Source organism: Rhea americana, unplaced genomic scaffold (genome assembly GCF_003343005.1).
Source record: "Rhea americana isolate MKP2758 unplaced genomic scaffold, rheAme1 scaffold_43, whole genome shotgun sequence".
Taxonomy (NCBI): Eukaryota; Metazoa; Chordata; class Aves; order Rheiformes; family Rheidae; genus Rhea; species Rhea americana.
The window spans coordinates 5,585,694-5,608,697 of record NW_028186568.1 but is presented as its reverse complement, the minus strand read 5'-3'; the positions used below and the strand labels follow the sequence as shown (position 1 = coordinate 5,608,697).

The 23,004-nt window shown below is 35.1% G+C and overlaps 1 protein-coding gene across 12 annotated transcripts in view; it reads left to right on the top strand.

Moving 5' to 3' along the window:
* Positions 1-23,004, top strand: part of AFDN (afadin, adherens junction formation factor) — a 134,637-nt gene that overhangs the window by 48,592 nt on the left and 63,041 nt on the right. For 9 of the 12 annotated variants that reach the window (XM_085315553.1, XM_085315542.1, XM_085315543.1 and 6 more), the window contains exons 7-14: positions 147-258; positions 650-817; positions 8,801-8,895; positions 9,789-10,051; positions 12,941-13,010; positions 15,143-15,261; positions 21,351-21,412; positions 22,254-22,459. In XM_085315553.1, the coding sequence (XP_085171679.1) occupies positions 147-258; positions 650-817; positions 8,801-8,895; positions 9,789-10,051; positions 12,941-13,010; positions 15,143-15,261; positions 21,351-21,412; positions 22,254-22,459 (1,095 nt within the window). Of the gene's footprint in view, positions 1-146; positions 259-649; positions 818-2,538; positions 2,584-8,800; positions 8,896-9,788; positions 10,052-12,940; positions 13,011-15,142; positions 15,262-21,350; positions 21,413-22,253; positions 22,460-23,004 lie in introns of all 12 variants that reach the window. The other 3 variants (XM_085315552.1, XM_085315551.1, XM_085315547.1) reach the window with 2 other exon arrangements.

The window sequence follows — 23,004 nt, the reverse complement described above, 5'->3', positions numbered from 1 at the left end:
AACAAAAACAAATTAGAAGGAAGATACACTCCTAGATCTTCTCCTATTATAAACAAAAACAAATTAGAAGGAAGATACACTCCCAGATCTTCTGTTCTAATTGTCCAATAAGAACTCTATGAAATCTGATAATTGTTCCTTTCTAGGTCATGCTTCCTCCTGGTGCTCAGCACTCTGATGATAAAGGTGCTAAAGAGACTATTCTTGATGATGATGAGTGTCCACTTCAGATATTCAGGGAGTGGCCTAGTGATAAAGGTATGTCTAAAAAGCATTAAGAGATTTTTGTGCCTTCAGTATTGTAAACCACCAGCGTGGACCTCTGAAGTAGGGAATCAAAAATGTATTCAGAAGTATTTTGTTTTCAGGTGCTTTTAAAACTAGGTGCTTTTAGAGTTCTTTTCTGTTTCGTTTGGTACTGTTTATAATAACATATCTTCAGACAGTAGAAGAATTTTACATTTTCTCTTAAAGTTTCTAAATTGTCTGATGAAGAGAAGTGTGATATTAAAACATTTAAATTCTACRTAACTGGTAGGAATTTAGCAAGCAGAAAGCCATTCTGTAGGATAATTGTGAATTCATAGATGTGTTTTTGTGCTTATTCACTCGTAGTGAGACTCAAAGGACCTATAATATTGTGTTTTAGGAATACTAGTCTTTCAGTTGAAAAGACGGCCTGCTGATTATATCCCAAAGAAATCCAAGAAAATAACTGATGGAAAGCCATTAAAGGGGAAGGAAAGAGTTGACGGGTCTGGCTATGGCTCTTGCCTTCCTCCTGAGAAACTACCATACCTGGTAGAGTTGAGCCCAGGTAAGAGTTCTGGTTACACAGTAATTGAAATTATACTATTAGTCATTTAAATATTCTAAAAACTTTAATTTCAAAGCAGAAGAAAGTAACATAGGCAGCATAAGTGAATGTGGGCTCAGGTGATCATCTGCGTCAGATTTTGCATTTGAGATAAATGAAGGTAGAGCTACATATTGCTATAGTACCAGTATTTTAGTAGCAAATATTTGGAGAAAAAAAATGACTGGAGAAACGGCATAACTGCAAGTGCATTTAAAAGGGTAGGTATTTCAAAATCAAAAAAACCCACATTTCTCAACTTACTTTGAATTTGAGGATTTAAAACTTTGTAATAAATAGAATGTTTTCATGTGTCTTACCACATGAAAACCACACTAAGAAATCTTATTCTCATTGTTGTCCTATAATCTACCAGTTAGTATGAAAGACTAAGTGTACAGAGTCCTAATTTGTTGAACTAAGTGTAAATACTTAAGTGTTCTTGGAACCTTGGGGAAGGAGTACTTTAAAAACTGTTTGTGTATACCTTATTCAAAACTTCAAAACACTTAAAGTGGGATTGTGATAGATTCTTTGTAGTAAATAGGGCTTTTATGGAGGGGGAAGTCTGTTTTATCTTACACTCTGAAATACACTACAGGAAATTCAATAAGGGACCAAGGTTTTTTTTTTTCTTTTTTTCTTTTTCTTTTTTTTAATCAAACTTGTTTGCGGACTAGGAAATGTATCATTTTTCAGCCTATATTGATTCTTCAGCTCCTTGGCAAGGCTGGAGCTTTGCTGATGTTTTAGACCTCATTGCAACTCTTCAGGCTGCTTTGTAATCTACAGTTAATTTTATGAGGGAACATGTTTGTTTATAACAAAACATTTTTAAACCATATGCAACTTTTTTATTCTCAATTTCTACTGTCTTGGTTTAGCTATAGGCTTTAACTCTTCTTATAACTTATTTATTTATTTATTTATTTATAACTTTTCTTAAGTGTAACTTGAGTATTCTCAGAATTCCAAACAGGTGGTTTAGGATTCAGAATCTGGTTGTTTACCTTTCAGGAGTCAAGGTTGAAAATTGGTATTGGAAACTTTGAATTCAACCTTTTGTTTGCTGTTCTGATTACGATTAAATAGCTTAAAAACTGCCAGATGAAATCAGCAGCACGCAGACTCTATCAAATATATCTTGTGTTGTGTTTTAGAGCTTGAAGTTAAATTTGTATGCGACTGAGAGTTTTTAAATAGTTCTTTCAGTTTGTTATTTTTGCTGTTCTCTAAACTCTTACTCTTCATGGAGCCTGGTTGCTTTGTATTAAAGTGCTGTGTCTGGGCAGTGGAGCAAGACGTCCATTAACTGAAAAAAGGAAAAACAATCTGAAATGACACAGGTGGCAAGGCCATGTGCTAACCCTTTGCACATTGCCTGTGGAACTGACCTATTGTTCGTGTTTTTCTTCTAACAGTTTGTTGTTGCTTTTCTGAACAATAATATAAATTGTTCCATTCACTAGCTTTGTAGCATTGATGTCTTTATGTACTAGGCAGTTTCTAAAGTTGAAAGAGTTCAATGCACTGCATCCTTACAAGTTGAACAAGTGTTGTCTGGATACAGTTTCACCCTTTCCTGTCTTTTCTTTTCCTGCCCTCTTCCGCATGTTCTGCATGGTATCTGTCCTGCTGGTGCTGCCTTCACCTGGGTCCTCTGCATGTGTTTCTAACCCCAGGGAGAAGGAATCACTTTGCCTACTACAACTATCACGCTTATGAAGGTAACGCTATATTTTAATACTGTTCTCTCACTAGTCACTAAAAACATCGCTGGCTGTCTTTTTGTTTCTTTTCAAAAAATGAAAGGCTATCTTGCTTACCATCTTTTTTTCAAGGGACTACTTCTGTGAAGTAATCTTGTCTTGTCAGCTGCAATTTAAATACTCTGAACAAACATCAAATAGATCATGAATATGCTACCCTCCAAACAGCTAAACCTTCCAGCTAAGACTACTAACTGAACTTCCATAGGGTGATCTGCGAACAATATAGTGGTAGGAAAAAAACTCAACATTCTTTGATTCATCTGCTTGCAGAATACATAGGTTAAAAAATGAATTGGGTAAATGATGTAGAGCTTAACTATGCTTTTCAGTGTCTGATGTGGTGGATGAAACAATGATTTTTGTTTTTTGGAAGTTTTTGAACCATTGGAAAAGTAACCTCACTTTCTTCTCTGTGACATTCATTACATTCTTTGACTTGTTTGTTTCTTGTATTGTGATGTTGTCTGCCAGTAAGAGTGCAGATCGGGGAGATTTAGCTACATCAGATGATCAGGGAATTTTAGTGTTAAGTTTTAACTGTAGTGTTTGAAATTAATAGCCTAGCCTATATACAAGTCATTATGAAACTTTGACTCTCCTTGTAGTTTAATGTAATATACAAGCATATCCTGTTTTTACCAAATAGAAAGGAATAAACCCACTTTCTTTGTATATTAGGAATTATMAATATAAAATGTCTACCCAAATAGAATTTCTTTCCTTTAAAAAAAACTTTTTTAGCATATGTTTCCTCATTTTATTTCCTAGACTGCTGTAAAAGTACTGCGTCTGTCAGTGTTGCTTGTCTGTTCCTGGCTGTGGAGTACAAAATTGGGGTTTAAAAATTCTTCTAAAAATTCTCCCTGCAGCTTTCACAACTTTGAATTCAGACTTCTCTTTTGTAAGATCATTATTCCAGAAAGCAGAAAAGTTTTGTGGTGTGTGCTGAACTAATAAGCTTAGATTTCTTCTGCAGGAATACCTGACTGTTAGATAGAAAGCTTGAAATTTAAGTTGCATCCCATCAGGAAAAAAATATTTACAGTTTCTTAAATCTTATACCAAATTGTGAGAAGTAGGTTTTAGTATACTAAAGTCCAGACTGTCCCTTCAGATTTTTTTTTCAGAATATTCTGTGCATTTCAAAATATTTKTATTTATTATAGCTCTAACTCCTTTAGAAATGTACTTCATGTCAAAGCATTGGCTTTCTGTGTTCTGCCAGAGGCATCTGGCAKACTTTCATACCCTGTGCAATTGCATACTCTTAGTAATTTTGTTACTGGAAGTATATCACATTTTTTGACTTCCCACAGCTATTTATCTTGCTGGATGTATGACTGTTTTGCAGACTGAAGATCTGGGTTCTGCACAATAGAGTAGGAGATGCACTTCAGTAGCTTATGGCTGTAAATATGGCAGTTAGCAAGTGTCTCTTTCTCTTCAAAGTCATGTAAATGTACAGATAAAGTGAGAGGAGTCCGATAGTAACAGAAATAGAATGGCTAGACTAAAGTGAGATAGGACAGCACTTTCAGTTGCTGATACTGTCTAGGTTATCTGTGAGTATGGTGCCGGTCAGTTCAAGGATATTATTAACTTCAGTTACTCACAAATAACAGACTGACGTTTAGAATCGTAATATTAAAGGCTCATAAAAATGACACAAAGCTATTTTTAAATGCGAGGCTCTGGGATTTATCGTACAAGCCCGAAATAAAAATTAAAAAGGATTTAACACAAACAAACAAAAACAACAAAAAAGTTGAAAGTCTTTCTTCCTGCCTCCCCCCACGAAAGTAACCCTGAACCTGTAGAATTGACAGCAATGGGAAACGCTGAGAACATGTAGGTACAACCACCAAAAAAGACGATTTACAAAAAGTTGGAGATGCTTGAGAGTCTTTGCTAGAGTTGTTTCCTGAACTGGCCTTTGCTATGAGAACAGAACTGCAGTATCATGCTCTTTTTCCACATTAGTTTGAAGGGGCTTAGTTGTCAGTTATCTGTCACATTCCTCAGTGAATCTTCATTTACCAAAACTGTTTATATTGTTAGCTCTTTCTGATAGAGATGCTTATCTTGACTGAAATTTAATGGCTGACTTTTATCTTACGACTTCGACAGCATAGCTCAAACTTGCCAAACCAATCTTTTAAACTTCTATCTAAACTCTCAAGTGCTTAGCAGCTTGTGCATGAAATTTGTTGTTTTCAATATACAGACTTAAACTAATTTTTAAGTAAATAGGTGCAATGCCTATGTTGACATTTTTGTTCAGTTCTGGGTTTATTGTTTTTTATGAATCTGATCTTCATTTCAGACACTGAGTTAGCCTGGTTTTAGGTTAGATATTTGTGTCTGACATTGTTTCAAGCACTGGGTTAGCGAAATTGGTTTAAAATTATAATGTCCAAAAATTTTGTAGGATTCACCTATGAGCAGTAAATTGAATTTAGAAAGCTATATCCATGAAGGGAGACCTGTCTTGTTTCTTTCTGTTGTTCAGAAACATACATTTGTCCTATAAATCACTGAGTTGATACCCTTACAGTGATTGCTCATTTCTATTTGCTGTACATTTTTTTTTTTATAACACTGCTATTTGAAGTATGAATGTTGAGTAATAACTGCATAAAACAAATTGTGGAGTTTGTTCATATGGTATTCTTAGCAAGGAGAGTAATAAAACATCAGACTTTTCAGTGTTTACATATACAACTATATTATTGATTATTTTTGAGTAGTAATGTATCGTACATCTATCTGTCTTCACTGTGTAGTGAAGAAGATCCATCCTGGACCTTMAGTAATACAACTTTAAATCATGTGTACCTCCTTTCTGAACCACCAGAAGTTCTAAAGTTTGGCAGTTGGTGGCATATTAAAACCAGGAGCAACCTTCTTCAACTTCCATGCTGTGGGGAGCCTGGACTTATGCCAGATATGCCAGAATCTGTAGCATGCAGCAATGAGTTATGAGCAAGGCATTCTAAACAATATTCAGATGAGCTTCCAGCTGTGGATAATTATGAAGTAAAAGACTTAACATTGTAATATAACATAACCTTCCTTCCCTTCTGCATCCCTAACTTCCTCTAGAGTAAGATTGTACTTTCTCAAAGATCTTTTGTCCTTTATACAACTTGTAGTAATTATCCTCAAGACTAAAATATTTTTACAGTAGAAATTAATTTCTATTGATGCATAGTTACATATGTGCTTCAAGTAATTTACAGTAATCCATGAGTTCTTCCTCGTTTTTCTGTAAAAAGTGTGTTTGTATCTAGTGCTCTAGTTTCAAAATAAATTTTTGTTATTGGATTGACCAATCCAGAGAAACAAAATCATCTTAATTTGCCTCAGTAGAAACATTGTGATACTACAGAGTGTTTCTTATGTGAAAATGTGTTTTACATGATGTCCATACTGAGGACATTTAGCTGTATGAGATAAAGGTTTATTAGTAAGAATGTGGTATTGATCAGCTTACTCACAAGTAGTGAACTCAGGAATGAGGTTCAGAAGTCATCCTAAATGAATGCCTATCATACTTTATCACATATTTTACAGAATATTTCATAAATATATGTGTATATATTGAAGTTTTATTTTTGCATTTTTAAGATGTCAAAAATGAGGAAGCGCATCAAGTGTGTTTAGTATGGGGAGGAGTCTCTACACAATAAGGCTTAGCCTCTCATCTATATATAAACGACTCAGAAAGGAGTATCATATCATAAAATAAGATCAAAAGCCCTAGATAGTTTTACCAAACTCATACAGAGAAGATACAAGATTAAATTTGGAAGCAAGGGCAAATGCACACAGAAATATACGAATTTCAACTTTAGTGACTTAAGTCAGAACTAACTGAGTTGTGAATAGAAGGAGAAAATACTTGATCTATGGATTAAAAAAATAATAATAATTCAAAGCTACTGTAGGTTTCCATGTGTAAACTATGGGGAGATGTAGTAATGATTCAGAGAACTGCGGTTAAGCAGCTGAAGTATTCAGTAACATATTACATGCCTGCACTTGGTCATGTTGAAATTGCRACCATATAATTTGTGATTAGCATAGTAAAGTATCAAAAGAACTGCACACATTTTAATTACACTTGCTGAAGATACTGTTAAAAGATTACTGTTTATCAGGTTTATTATACAGTGATATTAGGTGGATGTCACCAGAATCAGACAGTGAGAGCTGAAGTGGAAAAAACTTATCCCTGCATCTGAACAATGTTTAGCAGATTGAGTGCTCTGATGTTAGATGCTCTTTTGTCATGGATAACATATGGTCATTACGATGTAGATTTTAAATATGTTCAGTAACTTGATATTACTGTAGTAGCAGTGCTTAGTTTTGGTTTATGTAGTACTAATCAGTGCACTGTCTGTCTCAGCCTTGCGGTCTTGCTGTGCTCTTTTTTTTTTTTTTCCCTCACTACTCCCCATTTCTCCTYCCCAGATATAGGGGATTACTAGTTCTAATTTCTATTCACCCTGATGTTGGTGAGGACCTGATGGCAAATTAGTGCACTGACTCATTCCTTTGCTTGGTGATGCATTCACAGCAAGTGTTTCAAGTCCCGTACAAAGCAGTTCTACTCCTACGAAATTTTGGAGGGTGATGTTTTATGGTAGTGTGTCTTGTACTCCCAGGGCTGAGGGAAATAGAGGCAATCCAAATACCAACACAGGCTTTTAAGAAGAAGTTTATTACTAGAAGCATATGTAATACTTTTWAAAAAAGTCTGTATCATGTAGAATTCTAGTTGTATCATTCTTCGCTGATACATCACCTCTGTTCTCCCACCCCATCCTGTTCACTTCATATTTTCTACTGTTTTGTACCATTGCCTTCCTTTCGTTTGTCTGCTACTTCTAGTCAGTGTGTAATTCTCAACTGTTAAGTCTTTTGTGTGATGTTGACCTTAATTTACTTAAATACTGTTCACTGAATTCATTTAAATACTGTTCACTGAAGGACTGATAGAGTACTTTAAGGATGAAGAAATTGAAATGTTAAAGTTCATATGGTATGAGTTCTGACTTTAATAAATGAGTCATCATAGTAATGCTCAAAGTTTACAGTTCACAGTAGGTTTATGTAGTCTCTGCATTTATTGACTTTAGTTACCTTCAGATTTTAAATTAGTATTCCGCTGAAGAGAATATCACTATATATGCCACGACTTCTCTAGTGTTTTTAGGAGATGACTTGAAACTATTTTACATGTTCCCAGGCAAGWTATTTTTAGTCTTATAACCTCCCTTTCTATGTTCTCCTTTTGGAGAAGAAATTGGAGAGAAGTCAGAAGTTGAAGGTATTAGTTTAGTGTCTAGTAGAATTAAAAGCTTTAGTATTTTCTGTGAAGTGGGGAGGATTCATATGTATGCTAAAACTCCTCTGTGTTAGCTGGTGAAAACAGCAGCTAAATCTTGTGTTGTCTCCTGTGTATTTCACTACATGTTATTTTATTTGGAGAATATATACTTCTAGGGGAAGAAGAGGACAAACTACTAGAATACTCTTTATCTCTGACCTCATTTTCTGCAAGATGAAAATATGGGTCACAGGGACTATAAAGATAAGGCCAGAAGTGTTACAGTCTTGTATACCAAGGACTAAAGCTGTCTTGGGAACAATTTCACTAAGATTCTCTTTTAGTATCAGCCTATTRTAGTACCTGGTGAATGGGAAACAGTGCAGGATGTTGGCCTTATCCGTGCTTTTAGTAACAGCAGTGTGATAAAGGTGAAAAATCTATAAATACTCTTATTATAATGATACGTAGGTATTTTATTTCCAGAGCAATTTTTTCCATATTAATATACATAATTTTTATTACTAAGACTTTATATTGCTTGAACTACTTCAATACAGAAATGTTTTTAAAGTATATTCAGGTAGTGATTCTTGATTACTTTGTTCTTTGCAGTTGCAGAAAACAACCACTCCGCTGCATGGGCCATCTTTACTTTCCATGTTTTCACACAATGATGAAAAACTTACAAGGGTTTTCCACAAACCTGAAAGAATCTCAATCAGAAGTTAATTTTGATTAATATTGCTACTTTGAACAAAACTTCAATTGTATAGAATTACTGTATGAGTATTTGAGCTTTAATAACTTACAGGTGAACATTTGTTTGCTCTACAGATGGTTCTGACTCCAGAGATAAGCCAAAACTCTATCGTCTACAATTAAGTGTCACTGAAGTTGGAACTGAAAAATTTGATGACAATTCCATTCAGGTACGGGTAGCGGGGTTGGAGGAAGCAGACTCAAATGAAAGACCTGATCTGATCTTTGGATAGTCATGTGTAATTGTGGAAACTAGTTAAATATTCTGTGGATCTTCAGTTATTTAACTGCTTTTAGCGGTGATCTCAGACTTTCCTATAATGTTCATATTAATGAGGAACGAATAAGTTATCCTTCAAAGCTAAAAGGACAAAACGTTGCTGCAATATCTTGTTTATTTTCTTGTTCTTGGTCAGAACTTTGATTTATTTCCTCTATCGTGCTTTAAGAGGAAAGTGAAGATTTCATTATTTAAAATTAGATATTTTTTTTCCTCACTGGATTGTTTTGATGGTATCGGTTAGATATCATTAGAGATAAGTATGCTCCTAACTACTTACTGTTAGCTGAGTCTTTAGCCTCTCAACTCCTTTGCGTGAGGTAGGATTTCCTAAATATGGACAAACTAGAGCAAAGTTGTGTAAAGTTCATGCCACTGAGACTCTTATACAATCCTTGGTCTGCACCAGTGCTATCTTGACTTGTAAATACTTGCATTTTAAGATGTAATGTTGAAACAGCAAGTGGAAGAAAACATAGTTGCAAGCAGCATACTTATAGCCAAAAAAAAAAAAAAAGTGAAAAATGACTTATTATTGGATTTTTGCTGCATATTTTAGTTAAATCTATGTTTTAATCATCTGTGCTAGACAAAGTTCAAATGAAACTTGACTGATTCAAGTGCCTCACTTCTGTGTTAAATTCATAAACAGGCAAAATAATATTACTAGTCTGTAAATAAAGTAAGCTGTGACTTGATCTTTTTTTTKGGGGGGGAGGGGATTGCTTTACTTCTGAAGCAATATAATTTCATTTGTTCTGCGTTAATTATTTTTATTTCCAGTTATTTGGTCCAGGGATTCAGCCTCATCACTGTGACCTCACTAATATGGATGGAGTTGTTACTGTAACCCCAAGAAGCATTGATGCTGAAACGTACGTGGAAGGTCAACGTATTTCAGAAACAACTATGCTGCAAAGTGGCATGAAGGTTCAGTTTGGATCATCTCATGTATTTAAGTTTGTGGATCCCACTCAGGACCATATTATTCCTAAAAGACCTATTGATGCAAGTCTTATGGTCAAAGGTCCAAGACACAAAACTGGGTGAGTATAACAACTTAATATTTTCTAGTTGTGGTGAAGATAGAGCCTTAGAAAAAATAGAGGAGGAGAACATTATAAGCAGCCCGTGATCAGAGCATAGTTTCAAATGAGTTCTGAGTAACTACTTTAAGTGTTAAATACATAATAACTATTTTAATACTTGAGCTCCACCTTGTGATTTTTTTCAGGATTAGCAAGTGTCCATTTCATTATTAAGTATTCAGATGTGTTTTCCTGAAGCTCATTTCTGTTAAAAACAGTCAAAAGCACTACTTTAATGTGATTTCATAGACATCCATCAAACCACCAGGAAAAATAAAGACTTTGCTAAATGTTTTTAAGAAGGCTGGTTTTCATTTTTCCTGTAGATAGTAATTTTCAAAGTTTCACCAGAGAGATTCAGAAATGAACTGAGTATCTACGAATTTCTTCTACTGTCAAAATACGATACTAAGCATTTATGTGCAGTAATCATTGTTACAGTGTGATTACTTACCTTCTAGTTCCCGTGTTTCAAGGACTAACAGTCCAGAAGTCCATCCTGTTGTTTCTCTGTATAGTCGTCTTTTTGTGATAGATACATAATAAAAATCCTTTATATTTTTAGTGACTTATATAGGCTCAGGTGTCCTGTTCAGTGACTRTGGACATATTCAGGAGAAACATAAGCTTAAAATTGTATTGTATACCTTGGAATACTGTGGAAGATGTAATGCTCTTTATTCCATCCTGCCTGGGTCCAAATGAAACTAGTTATAGTATGCTATGGAGCATACTGTGTTCATGCTGTTATCTCTTGGAGATGAATGAAAGACACCCAGAAAAGCGATCTCTTCTAGTTGATTTGCTGAGTTAACTTAGATGTATATTTTAACCATTTTTTTTCTTGACTTTATTTTAACCTGAAGGTATACTGTGTGTTTGTAGTAAAATGGAGAATTTTAGAAAAGGTGTTTCTCCTGTTCTTCATTAATGATAACAGATCAGTTTCTCTTTCAACTGGACATTAGTCTATTCTCATGCGTTTCTTGCAACAAAAAAAAAAGTGCACTGAGTTTTTGGAAGGAAGGTAATACTTATAAACAATACTTAAAAGATGTAGAATGTACCAAGCATGCAAAAGGAACATGTCTATTAGTATGGACTGTGAGATTTAAAATTTTTTTTTTTAAAGACAGAGTGCCAAGATGTCCAATGGTTTCCTTCCTCTTTGCCATGGGAAGGCAGTTTTTGGCTTTAAACATAACTAAAATTTTGCTAGCCACAAATCCGTATATGTCTGTGATCAAACGAGCACAGAAGAATTTTAACCTTCTTAGCTGTGAAATGAAAGAAGTTTTATACAAATAACCAAAAAGTGACAGAACTCAGTGAAGGTGACTATTTAAAATTGCGGTACCATATATTACTGCTGCAAGCTTTAAAAACACACGAGTGATTTTCTTGTGCTAAGAGATTCTCTTGCCATTCTTCTCTCTTCTCTCCCTGCCCCTGCCAAGTTCCTTCATCCTCATGGTAATGATCAATGTGCTTATTATATTTGCTAGATTTGTGGTGCAGTTTGAGTGAAATACTTAGGAACAACATGCAGTTTTATTCTCTACCTCAGCAGCTTTAGACATGTGATTTTTAGATTTGAAAGCCTGGTGACAGATAGGCTGAAATTTACTGTGTGAGAACACTCTCATTCTTTTTGGTGTCCTAGTAGACTTGCTTTCAGGTATCTACAAGTCAAGTGTTAATAACTGGTGTAGGGGACTTTTATATTACCAAGAAGTCAGAATGTCACTGTGATTTCATGTCAGTGCTAYCATCCAAGAAATTCTGTGACTTATGATCACTTGTTGTTACAGTACGTGTTAGAATACTTCTGAGTATACATTGCTTACCTGTAATGGGACATAAAACACTTGCAAGCTTGCATTCCACTGGGTGTTTTATTCCCGACCCCTAACTTCCATTTGGGTCTTAACCACTTATTTTCTTCTCAGATGTTCATTGGTTGTAGGCCTCACTATTACTAGTGGATTTTATACTAGTTTTTTGCCCAAAATAGAATGTGGGGTGCCATTCTCATGAGTGATCATCCCTTCAGTAAGAATTAGAGGGGTTTGTATGCTCTAAAATTATATTATATTGATTCCTGTAGTGATAAGTGTAATACAAATCTTGTGAAAGCTTTTGTTTTGTTTAGCTCCCTTTTCAATTGGTAGATGAAAAGAATCCTTATAAATTGATATGCATGTTGCATTTGTGGAATAAATCTCAGTTCAGGGCTGGAGATATTTGTGGAATAAGTATCAGTTTAGGCTGGTGGTGTGATACTTCTGCTTAAGCCTCTAGCTCCCTCTACATCTATCCTGCAGATCAATTAACAAATGCATTCCTGGGTTTATGTAGTCAACTGCAAAGCTTATTGCAGAGCTTTACCTGAACAGCAGACTCTCTGGTGAGGGATATTACAGGCTGAGTAATCAAATATTTTTAAAATCTTTATTCATCAGTATATGCAGATAATAGAATGCATTATTTTGACTTATGAATGATTTAAGTTGATACAGTGGATATGCATTTAATATTGAAGACCTGAGTAAAAACTTAAAGCAAGCCAGCTACAGTGAAAAATCTCATGAATCTATTTTAGTGTTTTTATCTGTTCTCACTTATTCAATTGAAAACAATGCAACTAAATCAGTTTTGTCAAAGGAAATGATCTGACTAAATATTTGTAGTCGTCTTATATAAAGGATTGATACAGTGGTTTAAAAAGTAAACATGAAGAAGAGAGTCATGTTAGGCCTCAATTTCAGTTTACTAATTTTAGCTACTCCGTCCCTTGTTTAACTGTATAATTTCTAAAAAGTACTTCAAATGTTGTTTTGCTTTTAGAGCTGTTCAGGAAACCACATTTGATCTGGAGGGAGATGTTCACAGTGGAACAGCATTGCCAACAAGCAAGGTATTATATTATGGCTAAAATAGGAATAAACAATGAAAATTAGGTCATACTTAAGCTAGATTAAAATTACAACACTGATTTTAGTATTTGTTAAAGTGCCGCCAGTTCACCATTCTCCCTAGCTATTTAGTTTGTGGGCTTGGGTGTTATGGGCATCTTTCTTCCCTAAGGCTATTTTGTAGAAGTTTCTGTTAGCATATGGCATGCATTCCATGCCAAAAATAGAGTAACTTTTCTTTTAGAAAGGAAAACTGCTTGGGCTTGGAATAGTTTCTCCTAAAACTGGTTAATCGAAGGAAGCTTAAATGCAGATAGAGATGTGTAGTRAAAATGTTGCATCAGTATACCATATACGTAGTGTATGGCTGTTGTCATTAAATTGAACGTTTTACATGAAATGTGAGTATGTTCAAGTTTTAACTCTAACTAGGCTTTTAAAGTTTAATGGATGTGACTACCAACCTCGATAGAGCTCCTGAACACACTTCTCACTAAACAAATTGTCTCTGCAATCATAATTATAAACATTTTATGACGAAATAATCTTTTTGTTCTTGCTTTCTTCCTGCACTGTGCTGCTGCTAGTAGACTCTCTGTCAGAGTAACATCTTTAAGAGCAAAGAAAAGGAGTAAAATGACACAATGGTTAATGCCTTTTAGTGGTACATGTCTCAGATGAGATGAAAGCATGAATTATTTCAGCAGTCTGAAATGTAGTAATCTTCCCAGAAATGCATTTTTTTTGTTACTACTGTTATCAAATTTAAATAATTGAAAAGAAACTTTGTGATGCTAGTATGGCAGTGTTGTTATTAACAATACTCTGATAGGCATTTCTTTCACAACATTTGAATAAAAAAGAAAATTAAGCTATCGGGGTAAAGCAGACATCCCAAATGCCAGAAAGCATTCCTACTAACAAAGCTATAAAGAAGGGAGGGAAAATTGGAATCGGATGTTAATGATGTCCTGGTTATCTAGACGGCACAGATGAAATTAAAGATAGAAGTATTTAAAAACTGTATAAACTATTAAAATTCCTCAAAATTACTCAGAACTGGAGTTACTGACATTATTATATTGCATAGTGTGCTCCATATTCTTTTCAAATTCACTAGAAAAATGCTGTTACTGGACCTAGGGAAGCTTGGGGAAATGAATTATTTTTGAGCTGCATAGTTTGAGAATCTGCATGACATCTTGTAGAATCACTGATTAGATCACTGGTTCACTAATGGTTACTTTTATGAGTTTGCTTTGGAAAAGGGGTTAACAATGTAAAGTTCCCTTGAGATCTACTGATGAGAAGTGATACATAGATTAGCAGGTCAGTACTAAGATAATTATTTATTCAAACTCCTGTTGAGAGGCACACTTTTCAGTATGTTTTCTTGTGTTGAAACAAATTATTTAGTCCTAGAAATTTCTTACGAAATGTGGAAATACTTCATATTTTATTAATGTTTTATTTTTTACTGTTTTCATTGAAAAATAGTTGCTGTAGATTTTACTGCTTAAAGCAGCACATTTCCAATATGCAACTGAAAAGCGTAAATCAACACTTGCTCTTAAGGAGCCTGTGAGTCAAAATAAATGAGCTTGTACATGAAGATTGGCATGTTTTGAATTTCCATTTCTTGTTTTAGAAAGTTATGTCCTGTTTATCATAGTAGACTTTGCATAAGAACAGGATAAATTATGGCATAGATTAATAGTGTAAACACTTGGAACTATTGTACAGCCCATGTAGGGTGGCTTAGCTGGTTTTAAATTTAACATATTTAGATTTGAAAACTTCAGAGACATCTGATTCTTATTTCGCATTAATACCTGTGCATTTTTTTAAATAAAGACATTCAGAATTTTCAAAATATATTCTGGCAACATTTAAGAAATAGCCGCTTCTATCTACCCATTGTGATATTTTGCAATGCACGTGTGCTCTTGAATGTTTCATTGTGGTGACAACATCCACTGAGTTGCTGTATTCTGTTGTGAGCTTTTTTTTTTTTTTGTTTATTCCATCCTTTTCCCTAGCCTCAAATTGACACTTCATTTTAATAGTGTCAAACACAAATATTGGCTAATGTGATGTTTCCATGTTAAGCACCTGTCCTACTGTTTTGAATTAGAGCATCAACAGGCTTGATGGTGACAGAACATCATCAGCATCCAGCACAGCTGAACGAGGAATGGTGAAACCGATGATTAGAATAGAACAGCAACAAGATTACCGCAGACAGGATAGCAGGTAGGCAAGCTCAAATCCATAACTTTTAATAATGGGGAAAAAAAAAACTGATACATTTCCTGATGGATCGCCAGTGAATTAAAATATTTTGAACTACCTGTCTCCGTGGAAAATAAAATTTTCTTTGAGATCTCACCCCAGTAAAACTCAAGATTAATAATCAAATATTAATAATCAGATTATTTAAAATGTCTCCCCTTTGTTTAAATATTATGTATAGTTCTCTTTATAAAATCAAGCTCATTAGTTTGTTGATTTGTGGACAGGCACATTCATATGGAATGCCTTTAATTACAAGAATATAGTTTCTAGAAAATTAGTCTTCATTTGTCATTTGCATGGTGATGTGGTCGACTCTGGAGAGGAAAATAACCAAGTTGTTCCTATTGCTGTAGTGTTATTAGCAACTCCTGTGAGCAAGAATTTCAACTACCTCTGTCTTTGTCTTGCACAAGTTTTGTATGTTTTAACACCTGCTCCTTAATTTTGCTTTTATTCTATACTAGCTGTTACTAGGCTTTATCCCATTTTTACCCATAGATAGCCCTTGTTTTCAGTGGCAGAATGCCACTTTCACATCCTGCATATTCAGTTTGCTTCCAAAGTCAAGATGGAAAACACTGTCTCCAGCTGATGCCCCCTTTTTTCTGGTTGTTTGATCTCCATATATTCTCTCAAATTCAGTCTGCGTGACTTCTATCCAAAGGGGACCCAACTTCTTCTTAGATTCTCTAAGAAGTTTTTTAGTGTTAACATTGTCTCAAAAATCATTTCTAGTTCTCATCGTAAACAGAAGCTGGGAAAAGAGAGCCCCTTTCACATATGCAAGGTTGGGTAGAAGTCTGACACAAGAAGTTTATGTCCCATGTAACATGTCACATGTGATACTAGATATCTATCTGTGTGTGTATGTGCACGCATAGGGATGTGTGTTTGTATACACACACACACACATATATATGTATACACGTACACATATATATGTGTGTGTGTGTGTATTAAAAAAAATAAAGCCAGCAATATACCCTTATGGCAAAGAAGGCTAATGGGCTTCCATCTGAACAGAAGGGAGAAAAACTTCTTTATTGTGAAGATGACTGAGCACTGGCACAGGTTGCCAAGAGAGGTTGCTGAGGCTTCATTCTTGGAGATATTCATAAAGCTGTCTCTCTTAGTCCTGTGCAGCCTGCTCTAGGTGACTGCTTGAGCAGGAGGATTGCACTAGATGATTTTTCTAAAAGCCCCTTCCAGCTTCAATCATTCTGTAATTCTGTGGAGAAAAGTGAACTTTCATTATGCTTATAAAACTGTCTAAGTTTTTCTCCTTTTCAGAGGTCTTTATAAGAGGGAGACAGCCTCTAAGTATATTCTTAGATTTTGTATAGCATATACATTTTATTTTAGAGTAGATGCCAAGAAGCGAAAGTGAAGCAGACAGCAAACTACCAATAGTAGATGATTCTTGAGTCAGGTTATATCTGTACAAACTGGACATGCAGGGGGGTTGGACTAGATGATCTCCAGAGGTCCCTTCCAACCTTACTGATTCTATGATTCTRTGACAGGTAAGAGTCTGTGGGATCTGATGGGATGCATCCAAGGATGCTAAGAGTTGGATGACATCATTGCAAAGTGACTCTCATCTTTGAGAGGTCATGGAGATCAGGGGAAGTCCAGAATGACTGGAAAAGGAGCAAATACCATACCCATCTATAGAAAGGGCAAAAAGGAATATCCAGAAAACTGCAGACCAGTCAGCTTTACTCTTGGTCCCTGGGAAAATTATGAAACAACTCCTGATAGGAGCTATTTCTAGGCATGTGAGGGATAAGAAAATGATTGAGAGAAGTTGGAGTGGATTTACCAAGAATGTATCATGCTTGACTGACTGACTGGATTCTGGGATGAAACAACTTGCTTTGTGAATGAAGGGAGAGCTATGGACATTATCCACCTGAGTCTAGCAAGGCATCGGCACAATATTCCAGAATATCCATGTTGATATGCTGCTAGGATATAGACTGGGTAAATGGACCATAAAGATCAGTGGAAAACTGGGTAAGTTGCCAAGCTCAGAGTGATGGTTAATGGCTCAAAGCTGAACTGGCAGCTAGTCAGGAGTTGAGTTTCTCCGTGTCAATATTGGGTCCAATATTACTTGGTATCTTTATAAACAACCTGGATGACAGGATTGAATGCTCCTTCCCCAAGTTGGTGGATGATGATAAACTCAACGTAGAACTAGATAAACCGGAAAGAAGCGCCACTGTTCAGAGGGACTTTAGAAGACTGGGGCAAGAATTGCATGATCTTTAACAAAGATAAAAGTGAAGTTCTGGACATGAGCTGGAAAAATTCCAAGTAGCAAATAGGCTGCTGTCTGACTGGTGGGAGTGTAGTTCCAAAAAGCACTCTGGGGGGTCCTGGTGGACAGCAAACTAAACTTGAATTGGCCATGTATCCTGGCAGCAATGAAGGCGTTTCATGGGCTTCATCAGCAAAAGTATAGCTAACAGATCAAGGGATGTGATAATTCCACTCTAGGCCACACCTGGAGTATTGTGCCCTGTTGCGGTCCCTCCAGTTCAAGAGAGATTGAAAAAATGGTGAGTGTCCAGTGACGGGACATCTCCACTAAGGTGATTAGAGGGTTGAAGAACTCGTTGACATATGAAGAAAGGTTGAACGGATTGGGATTTCTTTCAGCCTAGAAAAGGGGAAGCTTAGGGTGAATCTTTCACAACCTTATCAATGTTACCAGCATGTTATCAATGTGTATGAATACCTAATGGCATGGCAGTATGCAAGGTAGAGCCATGCTCTCTAGTCAGTGTTATGCAGAGAAGTGGCAAGAGGCAGTGGGCGCAAAGTGACATGGAGGAAATCTCACTTWTTTTTTTTTTATTTTTACTGTGAGGATGATCGAACACTRGAGCAGGTTGTCCAGAGAGGTTGTAGAGTCTCCATCCTCGGAGATATTTAGAATCTAACTGGACATGATCCTGGGCAGTCTGCAGTAGCTGACCTGCTTTGAGCAGGACTACATGATCTCTCACTGCCTCTCGACCTTAGTTTTTCTGTGATTCTGTTAAAAATCTTTTTTCTCATTGTACAAAAAAATAAAAGATTGCATTACTGCCTATATTAACCTACTTTTTAATTGAGATGAACTGCTTTGATAATGGATTAAAGTTAAGGTAAATGCAATACAAGGTTGAAAAGSAGACTAATTCAAGTTGTAAAGCTTCTAGTATGTCTTCTCACCCTTAGGTAGATTTACTTTTCACGAGGCAGAAGAGTGAGTGTGTGTGTGTGTGTGTTCATCACTGTTGTTCAATGTTAAATAATAAGGCAAATTAGGCATCTTTCCAATCACTCAGTGCATGGATTGCAGAGCAAAAATTTGAACTTGACACTGCCTTATTTTTTCACCTCTAGTCTACAGAAAGAACTAAATTGAAATTTGAAAGCATAGCTTTGATTTACTTATTGGCCTGGCTGTTCTGATTAAAATGTGATTCTTTGAAATAAAAGAAGATGAATATGTAGTTGAGGATTATGGTCGTATGTGCTTGTTAGGAGGCTGACTTCAGTTAGAAGAAGCAACCAAATCAAAAGGAAAAAGATATTTTTTTGCCTTGAATACCCTTCAGGAACTCTTAAATATGTGGTTGGAAATGAGGATAGTGGTGTATAAGTAGTGTTAATGGAAGGTAAATTCATTTTGGAATCCTAGTTTTAACATGCCTTGCAAAATACTTCATTTGTATTTAGTGAGTGTGCTGGATACAGCAATCAAACAAGACCAGAGAATGTATTTTTTTTTTAATACAGCAGATCATACACAATTAATCTAGGGAAGAATAGAAGTATCTGGAGAGTAGTGATTTTTAATGTAATTTTAAAACCTAATGTTACTTGGTGCATATTTATTAGAAGAGGCAACACCTCATCAATATTTTATGGGCTTGCTTGCTAGTCATACACTAGCCAGACTTTCAGATTGTTTATCTCAGAAAATCAACARCCTAAAGATGTTTTTGTAAAAGCAATAACAGAGAACATGAACTTAAAATATAGGTAACAAAGCCAATTGGCTAGCTATTGTGATATTGAAAGTACGTAGATTTATTTTAAGTTACATTTCCAATTTGCAAAATTAACCTAGAGTGTATTTCTCTTGTGTGGGCTTGGAGAAGGTATGAGAGTTGAAGTAATCTCTTACTAATGTGGCTAGAATGGCTGATTTACTGTATCTGTTTCTATAGAGTACTAATTTGGAGGTAAAATTAAATCAACTTTTGAAAAGTCTTTCTTTTTACTGCATATTCATTTCTCTCTTAAAGCCAACTTCCAAAATTTTGCAAGCAATCTTGCATTAATACATACAGGATTGCATATCTTGTACTACTCTCTTTCCTGTTGCAAGAAAACKGATCTCCTATTCTACTCTTTTTCACTGAATGGGATCAGCATCTTTTCATTCCAAGAAACGAAAATAAAACAGCATATGAAATATGTCATTCATTATTAGTTTACCAGTCATTATTAACATTTCTATGTCTTACCACTACAGCTGAATCTGCAAGTTTTACCTGTTTATAGTCTTAGGATTACATGCATCTTTGAAATTTTCTATATTAATAAGATGTATAAGTATTAATAGCTACTCTTCTATGAAAGTAATTACCAGTGAAGATGATGATGCACTTTTGATAGTGTGGTGGTAGTGACAAATTAGTTCAGCTTAAATTCAAAGCAATAAAAACAAAAGAAAGACTGCAACTTCAAAACCAACAAGCGATCTTTTTATAAAGAGAGTATGCTATCACATTCAAAATGTAACTAACTTCAAGGAACTTRCGTATATATTGCTTTGCCATGCCTGGAAACCTGTTTCTTAACCTTCAGCTCCCCAGAACTTAGTTTTGCCAATCTCCTTTTATAATAAAGTGCTACCTAGATGACATAGCTAAATTCTCTATTGGTCTATTTTTTCTGCAACTGAAAAAAAAAATCACTAAAAGAACACTTCATTTTTTGATCTACGATGTTGAATTTTAAATTTGTTCCAGGTCTTTTGACGTCAGCTGTCTCTCAAAGTTACTTTGTTGATTATTACTATGGGCGATGGATGAATAAAGGGGAAGATTGTCATGTATCCCAAGTATATGCCTTCATTGTCCTATCTTTGCTTTGTTGCATAAGTAAAATTTTTGCTGCTTTTTGAACTGACGACTTAGAAGAATGAGGCTTATGTAATCATATTGCATTCTTTCTTTCTGAAAGTTCTTTAGGAAAGAAGAATGCTACCCATTGTGTTAATTGTGCTTAAATTTGACTATTGCATGCATAAGATGTCAAGCTTCTACATGTTTCCTAAAAATAGGAGCCCATCTACAGAGAACAACCCAATTAATGCTTTTGCTTAAAGGAGGAATGAAATAGGTGCTTAAACTTTGTAGACACCAAAAATTTTCTGTTCATTTTTCTCTGAATTCTCTGATATGTAATGATGGGAAAGAGCATTGCAGTCACTTTAAATAGGGAAGTAGTTTTGAGTCTCATGAAATGGTACATTTCTTCATTTAGTGTAGGAAGAGCAGTGTGAGGGGAGGGCTAGATTTTACTTCTGTTTCCTTAACAGGAGAAAGGACAAATAAGTTGACCACGTTTGCATCAGTTTTGCAAGCATTTTTCCATGATAGCAAGGAAAGTATTTTGTTATAAAAGAGCTGATCCTTCACACTGAAGCTTCATTCCCTTACTTTCTTGTGTCTGTGAATAATTTGTTATTTGAATCCTGTCGATGGCAGGTGGCAAGCTGATGTTACCAGTCTGTCATACAATGAAAAAGAGGACATTTGTTAATAATGCAGACTCCACAGTTCAAGCCTGTGTTATGATCTGTTGTCCTGTGGGCAAGTATAGCTTGAGTGACTCTAGGAGACAGGCAAAGAAAAGGAAAGTTTTGGGGAAAGATGTGTCAGCATTTGGAACTGGTGTACTTAGAGAAATCTGTCATTTGGCAATGTAATTAATATTACCCATGTGGATTGTCTGTTTCAATTTTAATCTTCTTTCTTCAGACCTCAGGATACCCATGGACCGGAACTGATACTACCTGCCAGTATCGAATTCAGGGAAAGCTGTGAGTATATAGTGAAGTTATAAAGACTTCCTTGGTGATATATTTTTCTGCAGTATTTTCAGGCAGTTTGAAAACTTAATAAAACTTAAACATTGAGAAGAAAAATGACTATATAGATAATAGCGAATTCACTGATACGATTGATTTTGTTGGGGAGGGTAAAGAGACACTTCATATATTGAAATGAGTTCATGCCTAATTCTAATTGCATTTTAACTCCCTGTCTTCATGTACTCAAATTTAATCAAGAAAAATTTGTTAATCCCACCTCCCTAACGTTACATTGAATTTATTCTCCCTATATAGAGTTCTCCACATCTTGCATATTATGTTATGTATTGGTCAAAAATCCAGTTTATAGAAAATCTGATGAGGTTAGCACTTAAATTTTTGTTGTCATCATAGTCTCCCTGTTTTTTTAAAGTCTTAGATTTGGTAGAAAAATATCATACCAAAGATTTCTTTAAAATCTCTTTTAGTTTGAAACAAAAAAAAGACATTTTAATTAATATAAAATTTCCTATTATATAGGAGACAAGAGAAACTTTGCATTTTCCCATTGTCTTAAAGCTGCAAATTTCCAACAAAGAGATAAAGGATAGTATAGAAATACTTCCTGATATATCAGATTTTCTAACTTTTATGTAGAAGTGTAGTGGTGTTGTACCTAAATAACTGCAGGTTAAAACAGATACAGGAATTTAAATTAAGTTCAGTGCTCCACTCTTCCTCATTTCTCCTCCAAAAAAGGATCTTCTCCACCTTAAGCTATAAAATGCTTTATTTCATTTTCTTCCTGTCTTTGATTTACTGGAATGTTTTTTTTTCCCTTCTCCCGCAGCTGAAGATGCCTTCTTATCTGCCATTATAAATTACACAAATAGCTCAACAGTTCATTTTAAACTGTCACCTACATATGTTTTATATATGACATGTCGGTATGTATTGTCAAGCCAGTACAGACCTGACATCACTCCTACTGAGCGTACTCACAAAGTCATTGCAATAGTCAACAAGATGGTGAACATGATGGAGGGAGTTATACAGGTGAGTTTCTCTGCAAAAAACTATCAAGGGAATTAAACATATTTTGTAGATTATCTAGTAACCTCCTTAGTCTTTTTTTTTTAAGCATTTAATCAACTACTGTCAAGGATCAGACTATAGCCAACATTAATTTCCCACGTGAGGTTTTTTTTTTCTTGTTAGTGAAAAATGTGAGTTGCAAGAAACTCCCCACTGAGCAGTGCAAGTAGGGAAGGAATGTTGTTTTGAAGATAAGTTCTATGACAGGAAATCCTTCTGTTCTTTAGAAGTAAAAATCTTTGCAAGTATTTCTGATCATGAGTGCTTGAGAAACAAGTTGGATTTCCTTGTTAAAGAATAATGAATAAGTAGCAAATGTTCTTCTGTAACTGCAAGAATGGTAATAAGAGGGAGTTTTTTAGTTTTTTTGAATTGAGTTGACACAACTGCTTTATGAGGAGAAGTTCTTAAGTTTTTCAATATCTTACACATAATCTGACACCATTGATATTACATATGCAGGAATTCCACTGAAACACCAGGCAGGGTTCTATTTTGCATAGGAA